The sequence below is a fragment of the Labrus mixtus genome, chromosome 20, assembly GCF_963584025.1.
Source record: "Labrus mixtus chromosome 20, fLabMix1.1, whole genome shotgun sequence".
NCBI classification, from domain to species: Eukaryota; Metazoa; Chordata; class Actinopteri; order Labriformes; family Labridae; genus Labrus; species Labrus mixtus.
Window position 1 is genome coordinate 24250550 of NC_083631.1, and position 15873 is coordinate 24266422.

Here is a 15873-nt window from a genome sequence, read left to right on the forward strand (position 1 = left end):
TAAAGAAACATGGAGACAGGATTAGATGATGCTGATTGTTCCTGCAAAGAGAAGAAGAATTATGGAATTTCTCTCTCTCTCTCTCTGAGGCTGCAGTCCTCAAAGTGGGCGTCCCAGGTTCAAATCTGACCTGTGGCTCCTTCCCTGCATGTCCTCCCTCTCTCCTCTCTCTTTCTCTCTCTCTCTCTCCTTCTCTCTCTCTCTCTGGTGTCCGACTCTACCCACCGTCTTATCTCTAAATAAAGGCCTGAAACTAAAAAACCTGAAACAATCACTCAGAATCCAGCTGAACCGACCCGCTTCTGTATTGTTTAACAACATGTGGTATTAAAAATAATCTAGACCTCAGACCACCTCGTTTCTTATCAAGGAGAAATACTAAGCGTCTCTAAAGAAAGCCTGGAGGTGCAGCTGGTGGACAACATGGAGTCCTACAGAAACTCTGCATATTTATTTATCGTCCTCATCAACCGGAGCATCTCCACGCACGGCGGGCGCTCGGCCCCCGTCCCTATAGACTCGGACATATACATTAAAAAGCCTGTGGGGGGGTTTCAGAGCGGGGACAAACACACACTGACAGGCAGGAGTTGCTTCGAGCTGTTTTGCTTCAGTGACTGCACATGAATCCGACCACCCTGGTGAGCCACGTTCTCCCAAGCATGAACAATCGCAGCTTTAAGCCCGTACGCCCGACGATCCTGAGCCTTCATCTGAGCGGGCACGGCACAAACATGACCACAGACACTGAGCTGGATATGACGGTTAGAAGATGACAGATCAGTGCTGCAGTCTAAACGCATGATTGGTCATATATGTTCATAAATAAGGACTTTCTTCTTTTTTAAAATGATGCAATCTGTCACTGTCATCCAGAGGTTGTCGACCCCACTTTGGTGACCCCAGACATCCAAAACACAAACAGCTGATTGCTCAAATTAATTTGTTTTCACTCAATTCACACAATTAATTTGACCCCACATGAGGTCGGGACCCCAAGGTTGGGGAAGTCTATATTCAATCGACCCTCATCCTCTCTGCCCTCCGATCAACTCTGCATAAACTGCACGATGTTGTGGCTGATGGTCACAGCTTAAAGGAGTGAGTGGGCAGTTACACTCCAAAAGGACAGAAGAGAATCAAGCTGATACTGACGCTGGATCACATGCCGTTAGGAGGACAGGCTGTTACACTCGCCTGCTGTTGGGTGTCAGATTATAACATGTTGAGGAACGCTGCCTGAAGGGGCGCCCTGTGAATAAACCGCCTCGGGCCCACCAGACTCTATGATCGCCACTGGTCTGTTACCACCAACATGATGTCATTTAGAGTTTTTATACCAAAACTGGCAAAAAACTCCACAATCTAAAAAGTGAAAATTGTACAGGAGTTTCTCTCCTACACTCCTGTTTTATGTATATTTGTTTTAACCATTAGTACTAACACTGGTCATACTGGTCATACTGGTCATACTGGTCATACTGGGGAAACAGTCTCGCTCAGTCTGTACAGACTCGGGTTGGGACCCAGAGGGTCGACTGTTTAAGTCCCGGTGCGGACTAAAGTATGATTAAGATTTACTTTATTGATCCTACAAGGGGAAATTTCTGTTTTTACACTCTGTAAGTCATGAACACACACACTGAAACACACACACACACACACACTGAAACACACACACACACACACACACACTGAAACACACACACACACTGAAACACACACACACACTGAAACACACACACACACACACACTGAAACACACACACACACACACACTGAAACACACACACACACACACACACACTGAAACACACACACACACTGAAACACACACACACACTGAAACACACACACACACACACACACTGAAACACACACACACACACACACTGAAACACACACACACACACACTGAAACACACACACACACTGAAACACACACACACACACTGAAACACACACACACACACACACACACTGAAACACACACACACACACACTGAAACACACACACACACACACACACACACTGAAACACACACACACACACACACACACACACACACTGAAACACACACACACACACACACACACACTGAAACACACACACACACACACACTGAAACACACACACACACACACACAGAAACACACACACACACACACACACACACACACACACTGAAACACACACACACACACACACACTGAAACACACACACACACACACACACACACTGAAACACACACACACACACACACACACACACACACTGAAACACACACACACACACACACACACACACACTGAAACACACACACACACACTGAAACACACACACACACACACACTGAAACACACACACACACACACACTGAAACACACACACTGAAACACACACACACTGAAACACACACACACACACTGAAACACACACACACACTGAAACACACACACACACACACTGAAACACACACACTGAAACACACACACTGAAACACACACACACACACACTGAAACACACACACACACACACACACACTGAAACACACACACACTGAAACACACACACACACACGCACACTGAAACACACACACACTGAAACACACACACACACACTGAAACACACACACTGAAACACACACACACACACACACTGAAACACACACACACACACACTGAAACACACACACACACACACACACTGAAACACACACACACACACTGAAACACACACACTGAAACACACTGAAACACACACACACTGAAACACACACACACACACACACACACTGAAACACACACACACACACACACACACACCTGTGTGAGATGTCAGAGTGATGGTGGGGGGGGGGGCCTTGAGCAAGGCACTAAACCCACAACAGCTCCGTGTCATCTCTTAAACTATAATAAAGAGAAACATTAAAACAACAGATTGTATTTTAAAATGGAAAGTTATCAATCTGATCCCAATTCATTATGATGTTAACACAAGTGACTACAGAAATAAAGTAATAATATAAAGTCTTCTTCTTCTGTGAATAAAGTAATAATATAAAGTCTTCTTCTTCTGTGAATAAAGTAATAATATAAAGTCTTCTTCTTCTGTGAATAAAGTAATAATATAAAGTCTTCTTCTTCTGTGAATAAAGTAATAATATAAAGTCTTCTTCTTCTGTGAATAAAGTAATAATATAAAGTCTTCTTCTTCTGTGAATAAAGTAATAATATAAAGTCTTCTTCTGTGAATAAAGTAATAATATAAAGTCTTCTTCTGTGAATAAAGTAATAATATAAAGTCTTCTTCTGTGAATAAAGTAATAATATAAAGTCTTGTTCTGTGAATAAAGTAATAATATAAAGTCTTCTTCTTCTGTGAATAAAGTAATAATATAAAGTCTTCTTCTTCTGTGAATAAAGTAATAATATAAAGTCTTGTTCTGTGAATAAAGTAATAATATAAAGTCTTCTTCTTCTGTGAATAAAGTAATAATATAAAGTCTTCTTCTTCTGTGAATAAAGTAATAATATAAAGTCTTCTTCTGTGAATAAAGTAATAATATAAAGTCTTCTTCTTCTGTGAATAAAGTAATAATATAAAGTCTTCTTCTGTGAATAAAGTAATAATATAAAGTCTTCTTCTGTGAATAAAGTAATAATATAAAGTCTTCTTCTGTGAATAAAGTAATAATATAAAGTCTTCTTCTTCTGTGAATAAAGTAATAATATAAAGTCTTCTTCTGTGAATAAAGTAATAATATAAAGTCTTCTTCTTCTGTGAATAAAGTAATAATATAAAGTCTTCTTCTGTGAATAAAGTAATAATATAAAGTCTTCTTCTGTGAATAAAGTAATAATATAAAGTCTTCTTCTGTGAATAAAGTAATAATATAAAGTCTTCTTCTTCTGTGAATAAAGTAATAATATAAAGTCTTCTTCTGTGAATAAAGTAATAATATAAAGTCTTCTTCTGTGAATAAAGTAATAATATAAAGTCTTCTTCTGTGAATGAAGTAATAATATAAAGTCTTCTTCTGTGAATAAAGTAATAATATAAAGTCTTCTTCTGTGAATAAAGTAATAATATAAAGTCTTCTTCTGTGAATAAAGTAATAATATAAAGTCTTCTTCTTCTGTGAATAAAGTAATAATATAAAGTCTTCTTCTGTGAATAAAGTAATAATATAAAGTCTTCTTCTGTGAATAAAGTAATAATATAAAGTCTTCTTCTGTGAATAAAGTAATAATATAAAGTCTTCTTCTGTGAATAAAGTAATAATATAAAGTCTTCTTCTTCTGTGAATAAAGTAATAATATAAAGTCTTCTTCTGTGAATAAAGTAATAATATAAAGTCTTCTTCTGTGAATAAAGTAATAATATAAAGTCTTCTTCTGTGAATAAAGTAATAATATAAAGTCTTCTTCTTCTGTGAATAAAGTAATAATATAAAGTCTTCTTCTGTGAATAAAGTAATAATATAAAGTCTTCTTCTGTGAATAAAGTAATAATATAAAGTCTTCTTCTTCTGTGAATAAAGTAATAATATAAAGTCTTCTTCTTCTGTGAATAAAGTAATAATATAAAGTCTTCTTCTGTGAATAAAGTAATAATATAAAGTCTTCTTCTTCTGTGAATAAAGTAATAATATAAAGTCTTCTTCTGTGAATAAAGTAATAATATAAAGTCTTCTTCTGTGAATAAAGTAATAATATAAAGTCTTCTTCTGTGAATAAAGTAATAATATAAAGTCTTCTTCTTCTGTGAATAAAGTAATAATATAAAGTCTTCTTCTTCTGTGAATAAAGTAATAATATAAAGTCTTGTTCTGTGAATAAAGTAATAATATAAAGTCTTCTTCTGTGAATAAAGTAATAATATAAAGTCTTCTTCTTCTGTGAATAAAGTAATAATATAAAGTCTTCTTCTGTGAATAAAGTAATAATATAAAGTCTTCTTCTTCTGTGAATAAAGTAATAATATAAAGTCTTCTTCTTCTGTGAATAAAGTAATAATATAAAGTCTTCTTCTTCTGTGAATAAAGTAATAATATAAAGTCTTCTTCTGTGAATAAAGTAATAATATAAAGTCTTCTTCTTCTGTGAATAAAGTAATAATATAAAGTCTTCTTCTGTGAATAAAGTAATAATATAAAGTCTTCTTCTTCTGTGAATAAAGTAATAATATAAAGTCTTCTTCTTCTGTGAATAAAGTAATAATATAAAGTCTTCTTCTGTGAATAAAGTAATAATATAAAGTCTTCTTCTGTGAATAAAGTAATAATATAAAGTCTTCTTCTGTGAATAAAGTAATAATATAAAGTCTTCTTCTGTGAATAAAGTAATAATATAAAGTCTTCTTCTTCTGTGAATAAAGTAATAATATAAAGTCTTCTGTGAATAAAGTAATAATATAAAGTCTTCTTCTGTGAATAAAGTAATAATATAAAGTCTTCTTCTGTGAATAAAGTAATAATATAAGGTCTTCTTCTTCTGTGAATAAAGTAATAATATAAAGTCTTCTTCTGTGAATAAAGTAATAATATAAAGTCTTCTTCTTCTGTGAATAAAGTAATAATATAAAGTCTTCTTCTGTGAATAAAGTAATAATATAAAGTATTCTTCTGTGAATAAAGTAATAATATAAAGTCTTCTTCTTCTGTGAATAAAGTAATAATATAAAGTCTTCTTCTTCTGTGAATAAAGTAATAATATAAAGTCTTCTTCTTCTGTGAATAAAGTAATAATATAAAGTATTCTTCTTCTGTGAATAAAGTAATAATATAAAGTCTTCTTCTGTGAATAAAGTAATAATATAAAGTCTTCTTCTTCTGTGAATAAAGTAATAATATAAAGTCTTCTTCTGTGAATAAAGTAATAATATAAAGTCTTCTGTGAATAAAGTAATAATATAAAGTCTTCTTCTTCTGTGAATAAAGTAATAATATAAAGTCTTCTTCTTCTGTGAATAAAGTAATAATATAAAGTCTTCTTCTTCTGTGAATAAAGTAATAATATAAAGTATTCTTCTTCTGTGAATAAAGTAATAATATAAAGTCTTCTTCTGTGAATAAAGTAATAATATAAAGTCTTCTTCTGTGAATAAAGTAATAATATAAAGTATTCTTCTGTGAATAAAGTAATAATATAAAGTCTTCTTCTGTGAATAAAGTAATAATATAAAGTCTTCTTCTTCTGTGAATAAAGTAATAATATAAAGTCTTCTTCTGTGAATAAAGTAATAATATAAAGTCTTCTTCTGTGAATAAAGTAATAATATAAAGTCTTCTTCTGTGAATAAAGTAATAATATAAAGTCTTCTTCTGTGAATAAAGTAATAATATAAAGTCTTCTGTGAATAAAGTAATAATATAAAGTCTTCTTCTTCTGTGAATAAAGTAATAATATAAAGTCTTCTTCTGTGAATAAAGTAATAATATAAAGTCTTCTTCTTCTGTGAATAAAGTAATAATATAAAGTCTTCTTCTGTGAATAAAGTAATAATATAAAGTCTTCTTCTTCTGTGAATAAAGTAATAATATAAAGTCTTCTTCTGTGAATAAAGTAATAATATAAAGTCTTCTTCTTCTGTGAATAAAGTAATAATATAAAGTCTTCTTCTGTGAATAAAGTAATAATATAAAGTCTTCTTCTGTGAATAAAGTAATAATATAAAGTCTTCTTCTGTGAATAAAGTAATAATATAAAGTCTTCTTCTGTGAATAAAGTAATAATATAAAGTCTTCTTCTGTGAATAAAGTAATAATATAAAGTCTTCTTCTGTGAATAAAGTAATAATATAAAGTCTTCTTCTGTGAATAAAGTAATAATATAAAGTCTTCTTCTTCTGTGAATAAAGTAATAATATAAAGTCTTCTTCTGTGAATAAAGTAATAATATAAAGTCTTCTTCTGTGAATAAAGTAATAATATAAAGTCTTCTTCTGTGAATAAAGTAATAATATAAAGTCTTCTTCTTCTGTGAATAAAGTAATAATATAAAGTCTTCTTCTGTGAATAAAGTAATAATATAAAGTCTTCTGTGAATAAAGTAATAACATAAAGTCTTCTTCTTCTGTTAATAAAGTAATAATATAAAGTCTTCTTCTTCTGTGAATAAAGTAATAATATAAAGTCTTCTTCTTCTGTGAATAAAGTAATAATATAAAGTCTTCTTCTTCTGTGAATAAAGTAATAATATAAAGTCTTCTTCTGTGAATAAAGTAATAATATAAAGTCTTCTTCTTCTGTGAATAAAGTAATAATATAAAGTCTTCTTCTGTGAATAAAGTAATAATATAAAGTCTTCTTCTGTGAATAAAGTAATAATATAAAGTCTTCTTCTTCTGTGAATAAAGTAATAATATAAAGTCTTCTTCTGTGAATAAAGTAATAATATAAAGTCTTCTTCTGTGAATAAAGTAATAATATAAAGTCTTCTTCTTCTGTGAATAAAGTAATAATATAAAGTCTTCTTCTTCTGTGAATAAAGTAATAATATAAAGTCTTGTTCTGTGAATAAAGTAATAATATAAAGTCTTCTTCTGTGAATAAAGTAATAATATAAAGTCTTCTTCTTCTGTGAATAAAGTAATAATATAAAGTCTTCTTCTGTGAATAAAGTAATAATATAAAGTCTTCTTCTTCTGTGAATAAAGTAATAATATAAAGTCTTCTTCTTCTGTGAATAAAGTAATAATATAAAGTCTTCTTCTTCTGTGAATAAAGTAATAATATAAAGTCTTCTTCTTCTGTGAATAAAGTAATAATATAAAGTCTTCTTCTTCTGTGAATAAAGTAATAATATAAAGTCTTCTTCTGTGAATAAAGTAATAATATAAAGTCTTCTTCTGTGAATAAAGTAATAATATAAAGTCTTCTTCTGTGAATAAAGTAATAATATAAAGTCTTCTTCTTCTGTGAATAAAGTAATAATATAAAGTCTTCTTCTGTGAATAAAGTAATAATATAAAGTCTTCTTCTTCTGTGAATAAAGTAATAATATAAAGTCTTCTTCTTCTGTGAATAAAGTAATAATATAAAGTCTTCTTCTGTGAATAAAGTAATAATATAAAGTCTTCTTCTGTGAATAAAGTAATAATATAAAGTCTTCTTCTTCTGTGAATAAAGTAATAATATAAAGTCTTCTTCTGTGAATAAAGTAATAATATAAAGTCTTCTTCTGTGAATAAAGTAATAATATAAAGTCTTCTTCTGTGAATAAAGTAATAATATAAAGTATTCTTCTGTGAATAAAGTAATAATATAAAGTCTTCTTCTGTGAATAAAGTAATAATATAAAGTCTTCTTCTTCTGTGAATAAAGTAATAATATAAAGTCTTCTTCTGTGAATAAAGTAATAATATAAAGTCTTCTTCTGTGAATAAAGTAATAATATAAAGTCTTCTTCTGTGAATAAAGTAATAATATAAAGTCTTCTTCTGTGAATAAAGTAATAATATAAAGTCTTCTTCTGTGAATAAAGTAATAATATAAAGTCTTCTTCTGTGAATAAAGTAATAATATAAAGTCTTCTTCTTCTGTGAATAAAGTAATAATATAAAGTCTTCTTCTGTGAATAAAGTAATAATATAAAGTCTTCTTCTTCTGTGAATAAAGTAATAATATAAAGTCTTCTTCTGTGAATAAAGTAATAATATAAAGTCTTCTTCTTCTGTGAATAAAGTAATAATATAAAGTCTTCTTCTGTGAATAAAGTAATAATATAAAGTCTTCTTCTGTGAATAAAGTAATAATATAAAGTCTTCTTCTGTGAATAAAGTAATAATATAAAGTCTTCTTCTTCTGTGAATAAAGTAATAATATAAAGTCTTCTTCTTCTGTGAATAAAGTAATAATATAAAGTCTTCTTCTGTGAATAAAGTAATAATATAAAGTCTTCTTCTTCTGTTAATAAAGTAATAATATAAAGTCTTCTTCTGTGAATAAAGTAATAATATAAGGTCTTCTTCTTCTGTGAATAAAGTAATAATATAAAGTCTTCTTCTGTGAATAAAGTAATATATAAAGTCTCCTTCTTCTGTGAATAAAGTAATAATATAAAGTCTTCTTCTGTGAATAAAGTAATAATATAAAGTCTTCTTCTTCTGTGAATAAAGTAATAATATAAAGTCTTCTTCTGTGAATAAAGTAATAATATAAAGTCTCCTTCTTCTGTGAATAAAGTAATAATATAAAGTATTCTTCTGTGAATAAAGTAATAATATAAAGTCTTCTTCTGTGAATAAAGTAATAATATAAAGTCTTCTTCTTCTGTGAATAAAGTAATAATATAAAGTCTTCTTCTTCTGTGAATAAAGTAATAATATAAAGTCTTCTTCTTCTGTGAATAAAGTAATAATATAAAGTCTTCTTCTGTGAATAAAGTAATAATATAAAGTCTTCTTCTTCTGTGAATAAAGTAATAATATAAAGTCTTCTTCTGTGAATAAAGTAATAATATAAAGTCTTCTTCTTCTGTGAATAAAGTAATAATATAAAGTCTTCTTCTGTGAATAAAGTAATAATATAAAGTCTTCTTCTGTGAATAAAGTAATAATATAAAGTCTTCTTCTGTGAATAAAGTAATAATATAAAGTCTTCTGTGAATAAAGTAATAATATAAAGTCTTCTTCTTCTGTGAATAAAGTAATAATATAAAGTCTTCTTCTTCTGTGAATAAAGTAATAATATAAAGTCTTCTGTGAATAAAGTAATAATATAAAGTCTTCTTCTTCTGTGAATAAAGTAATAATATAAAGTCTTCTTCTGTGAATAAAGTAATAATATAAAGTCTTCTTCTGTGAATAAAGTAATAATATAAAGTCTTCTTCTTCTGTGAATAAAGTAATAATATAAAGTCTTCTTCTGTGAATAAAGTAATAATATAAAGTCTTCTTCTGTGAATAAAGTAATAATATAAAGTCTTCTTCTGTGAATAAAGTAATAATATAAAGTCTTCTTCTGTGAATAAAGTAATAATATAAAGTCTTCTTCTTCTGTGAATAAAGTAATAATATAAAGTCTTCTTCTTCTGTGAATAAAGTAATAATATAAAGTCTTCTTCTGTGAATAAAGTAATAATATAAAGTCTTCTTCTTCTGTGAATAAAGTAATAATATAAAGTCTTCTTCTTCTGTGAATAAAGTAATAATATAAAGTCTTCTTCTTCTGTGAATAAAGTAATAATATAAAGTCTTCTTCTTCTGTGAATAAAGTAATAATATAAAGTCTTCTTCTTCTTCTGTGAATAAAGTAATAATATAAAGTCTTCTTCTTCTGTGAATAAAGTAATAATATAAAGTCTTCTTCTTCTGTGAATAAAGTAATAATATAAAGTCTTCTTCTGTGAATAAAGTAATAATATAAAGTCTTCTTCTGTGAATAAAGTAATAATATAAAGTCTTCTTCTTCTGTGAATAAAGTAATAATATAAAGTCTTCTTCTGTGAATAAAGTAATAATATAAAGTCTTCTTCTGTGAATAAAGTAATAATATAAAGTCTTCTTCTGTGAATAAAGTAATAATATAAAGTCTTCTTCTTCTGTGAATAAAGTAATAATATAAAGTCTTCTTCTTCTGTGAATAAAGTAATAATATAAAGTCTTCTTCTGTGAATAAAGTAATAATATAAAGTCTCCTTCTTCTGTGAATAAAGTAATAATATAAAGTCTTCTTCTGTGAATAAAGTAATAATATAAAGTCTTCTTCTGTGAATAAAGTAATAATATAAAGTCTTCTTCTGTGAATAAAGTAATAATATAAAGTCTTCTTCTGTGAATAAAGTAATAATATAAAGTCTTCTTCTTCTGTGAATAAAGTAATAATATAAAGTCTTCTTCTGTGAATAAAGTAATAATATAAAGTCTTCTTCTGTGAATAAAGTAATAATATAAAGTCTTCTTCTGTGAATAAAGTAATAATATAAAGTCTTCTTCTGTGAATAAAGTAATAATATAAAGTCTTCTTCTGTGAATAAAGTAATAATATAAAGTCTTCTTCTTCTGTGAATAAAGTAATAATATAAAGTCTTCTTCTGTGAATAAAGTAATAATATAAAGTCTTCTTCTGTGAATAAAGTAATAATATAAAGTCTTCTTCTTCTGTGAATAAAGTAATAATATAAAGTCTTCTTCTGTGAATAAAGTAATAATATAAAGTCTTCTTCTTCTGTGAATAAAGTAATAATATAAAGTCTTCTTCTGTGAATAAAGTAATAATATAAAGTCTTCTTCTTCTGTGAATAAAGTAATAATATAAAGTCTTCTTCTTCTGTGAATAAAGTAATAATATAAAGTCTTCTTCTGTGAATAAAGTAATAACATAAAGTCTTCTTCTTCTGTGAATAAAGTAATAATATAAGGTCTTCTTCTGTGAATAAAGTAATAATATAAAGTCTTCTTCTTCTGTGAATAAAGTAATAATATAAAGTCTTCTTCTGTGAATAAAGTAATAATATAAAGTCTTCTTCTTCTGTGAATAAAGTAATAATATAAAGTCTTCTTCTGTGAATAAAGTAATAATATAAAGTCTTCTTCTTCTGTTAATAAAGTAATAATATAAAGTCTTCTTCTGTGAATAAAGTAATAATATAAAGTCTTCTTCTGTGAATAAAGTAATAATATAAAGTCTTCTTCTTCTGTGAATAAAGTAATAATATAAAGTCTTCTTCTTCTGTGAATAAAGTAATAATATAAAGTCTTCTTCTTCTGTGAATAAAGTAATAATATAAAGTCTTCTTCTTCTGTGAATAAAGTAATAATATAAAGTCTTCTTCTTCTGTGAATAAAGTAATAATATAAAGTCTTCTTCTTCTGTTAATAAAGTAATAATATAAAGTCTTCTTCTGTGAATAAAGTAATAATATAAAGTCTTCTTCTTCTGTGAATAAAGTAATAATATAAAGTCTTCTTCTGTGAATAAAGTAATAATATAAAGTCTTCTTCTTCTGTTAATAAAGTAATAATATAAAGTCTTCTTCTGTGAATAAAGTAATAATATAAAGTCTTCTTCTGTGAATAAAGTAATAATATAAAGTCTTCTTCTTCTGTGAATAAAGTAATAATATAAAGTCTTCTTCTGTGAATAAAGTAATAATATAAAGTCTTCTTCTTCTGTGAATAAAGTAATAATATAAAGTCTTCTTCTGTGAATAAAGTAATAATATAAAGTCTTCTTCTTCTGTTAATAAAGTAATAATATAAAGTCTTCTTCTGTTAATAAAGTAATAATATAAAGTCTTCTTCTTCTGTGAATAAAGTAATAATATAAAGTCTTCTTCTTCTGTGAATAAAGTAATAATATAAAGTCTTCTTCTTCTGTTAATAAAGTAATAATATAAAGTCTTCTTCTGTTAATAAAGTAATAATATAAAGTCTTCTTCTTCTGTGAATAAAGTAATAATATAAAGTCTTCTTCTTCTGTGAATAAAGTAATAATATAAAGTCTTCTTCTGTGAATAAAGTAATAATATAAAGTCTTCTTCTTCTGTGAATAAAGTAATAATATAAAGTCTTCTTCTGTGAATAAAGTAATAATATAAAGTCTTCTTCTGTGAATAAAGTAATAATATAAAGTCTTCTTCTGTGAATAAAGTAATAATATAAAGTCTTCTTCTTCTGTGAATAAAGTAATAATATAAGGTCTTCTTCTTCTGTGAATAAAGTAATAATATAAAGTCTTCTTCTGTGAATAAAGTAATAATATAAAGTCTTCTTCTGTGAATAAAGTAATAATATAAAGTCTTCTTCTTCTGTGAATAAAGTAATAATATAAAGTCTTCTTCTTCTGTGAATAAAGTAATAATATAAAGTCTTCTTCTGTGAATAAAGTAATAATATAAAGTCTTCTTCTGTGAATAAAGTAATAATATAAAGTCTTCTTCTGTGAATAAAGTAATAATATAAAGTCTTCTTCTGTGAATAAAGTAATAATATAAAGTCTTCTTCTTCTGTGAATAAAGTAATAATATAAAGTCTTCTTCTTCTGTGAATAAAGTAATAATATAAAGTCTTCTTCTGTGAATAAAGTAATAACATAAAGTCTCCTTCTTCTGTGAATAAAGTAATAATATAAAGTCTTCTTCTTCTGTGAATAAAGTAATAATATAAAGTCTTCTTCTGTGAATAAAGTAATAATATAAGGTCTTCTTCTTCTGTGAATAAAGTAATAATATAAAGTCTTCTTCTGTGAATAAAGTAATAATATAAAGTCTTCTTCTGTGAATAAAGTAATAATATAAAGTCTTCTTCTTCTGTGAATAAAGTAATAATATAAAGTCTTCTTCTGTGAATAAAGTAATAATATAAAGTCTTCTTCTTCTGTGAATAAAGTAATAATATAAAGTCTTCTTCTGTGAATAAAGTAATAATATAAAGTCTTCTTCTTCTGTGAATAAAGTAATAATATAAAGTCTTCTTCTTCTGTGAATAAAGTAATAATATAAAGTCTTCTTCTGTGAATAAAGTAATAATATAAAGTCTTCTTCTTCTGTGAATAAAGTAATAATATAAAGTCTTCTTCTGTGAATAAAGTAATAATATAAAGTCTTCTTCTTCTGTGAATAAAGTAATAATATAAAGTCTTCTTCTTCTGTGAATAAAGTAATAATATAAAGTCTTCTTCTTCTGTGAATAAAGTAATAATATAAAGTCTTCTTCTGTGAATAAAGTAATAATATAAAGTCTTCTTCTGTGAATAAAGTAATAATATAAAGTCTTCTTCTGTGAATAAAGTAATAATATAAAGTCTTCTTCTGTGAATAAAGTAATAATATAAAGTCTTCTTCTGTGAATAAAGTAATAATATAAAGTCTTCTTCTTCTGTGAATAAAGTAATAATATAAAGTCTTCTTCTGTGAATAAAGTAATAATATAAAGTCTTCTTCTGTGAATAAAGTAATAATATAAAGTCTTCTTCTGTGAATAAATAACATAAAGTCTCCTTCTTCTGTGAATAAAGTAATAATATAAAGTCTTCTTCTGTGAATAAAGTAATAATATAAAGTCTTCTTCTTCTGTGAATAAAGTAATAATATAAAGTCTTCTTCTGTGAATAAAGTAATAATATAAAGTCTTCTTCTGTGAATAAAGTAATAATATAAAGTCTTCTTCTTCTGTGAATAAAGTAATAATATAAAGTCTTCTTCTGTGAATAAAGTAATAATATAAAGTCTTCTTCTGTGAATAAAGTAATAATATAAAGTCTTCTGTGAATAAAGTAATAATATAAAGTCTTCTTCTTCTGTGAATAAAGTAATAATATAAAGTCTTCTTCTTCTGTGAATAAAGTAATAATATAAAGTCTTCTTCTTCTGTGAATAAAGTAATAATATAAAGTCTTCTTCTTCTGTGAATAAAGTAATAATATAAAGTCTTCTTCTGTGAATAAAGTAATAATATAAAGTCTTCTTCTGTGAATAAAGTAATAATATAAAGTCTTCTTCTTCTGTGAATAAAGTAATAATATAAAGTCTTCTTCTGTGAATAAAGTAATAATATAAAGTCTTCTTCTTCTGTGAATAAAGTAATAATATAAAGTCTTCTTCTGTTAATAAAGTAATAATATAAAGTCTTCTGCTTCTGTGAATAAAGTAATAATATAAAGTCTTCTTCTTCTGTGAATAAAGTAATAATATAAAGTCTTCTTCTTCTGTGAATAAAGTAATAATATAAAGTCTTCTTCTTCTGTGAATAAAGTAATAATATAAAGTCTTCTTCTGTGAATAAAGTAATAATATAAAGTCTTCTTCTTCTGTGAATAAAGTAATAATATAAAGTCTTCTTCTGTGAATAAAGTAATAATATAAAGTCTTCTTCTGTGAATAAAGTAATAATATAAAGTCTTCTTCTTCTGTGAATAAAGTAATAATATAAAGTCTTCTTCTTCTGTGAATAAAGTAATAATATAAAGTCTTCTTCTTCTGTGAATAAAGTAATAATATAAAGTCTTCTTCTGTGAATAAAGTAATAATATAAAGTCTTCTTCTGTGAATAAAGTAATAATATAAAGTCTTCTTCTTCTGTGAATAAAGTAATAATATAAAGTCTTCTTCTGTGAATAAAGTAATAATATAAAGTCTTCTTCTTCTGTGAATAAAGTAATAATATAAAGTCTTCTTCTTCTGTGAATAAAGTAATAATATAAAGGTCTTCTTCTTCTGTGAATAAAGTAATAATATAAAGTCTTCTTCTGTGAATAAAGTAATAATATAAAGTCTTCTTCTGTGAATAAAGTAATAATATAAAGTCTTCTTCTGTGAATAAAGTAATAATATAAAGTCTTCTTCTTCTGTGAATAAAGTAATAATATAAAGTCTTCTTCTTCTGTGAATAAAGTAATAATATAAAGTCTTCTTCTTCTGTGAATAAAGTAATAATATAAAGTCTTCTTCTGTGAATAAAGTAATAATATAAAGTCTTCTTCTGTGAATAAAGTAATAATATAAAGTCTTCTTCTTCTGTGAATAAAGTAATAATATAAAGTCTTCTTCTTCTGTGAATAAAGTAATAATATAAAGTCTTCTTCTTCTGTGAATAAAGTAATAATATAAAGTCTTCTTCTGTGAATAAAGTAATAATATAAAGTCTTCTTCTGTGAATAAAGTAATAATATAAAGTCTTCTTCTTCTGTGAATAAAGTAATAATATAAAGTCTTCTTCTTCTGTGAATAAAGTAATAATATAAAGTCTTCTTCTGTGAATAAAGTAATAATATAAAGTCTTCTTCTTCTGTGAATAAAGTAATAATATAAAGTCTTCTTCTTCTGTGAATAAAGTAATAATATAAAGTCTTCTTCTTCTGTGAATAAAGTAATAATATAAAGTCTTCTTCTTCTGTGAATAAAGTAATAATATAAAGTCTTCTTCTT

The 15873-nt window shown here is 26.8% G+C and overlaps 1 protein-coding gene across 1 annotated transcript in view; it reads left to right on the forward strand.

The window, feature by feature from the left end:
- Nucleotides 1–981: 981 nt before the first annotated feature.
- Nucleotides 982–15873, forward strand: part of LOC132954476 (germ cell-specific gene 1 protein-like) — a 16331-nt gene continuing 1439 nt past the window's right edge. The window contains exon 1 of the mRNA XM_061027030.1: nucleotides 982–986. Coding sequence (XP_060883013.1) covers nucleotides 982–986 — 5 coding nt within the window. The remainder of the gene's footprint in view (nucleotides 987–15873) is intronic.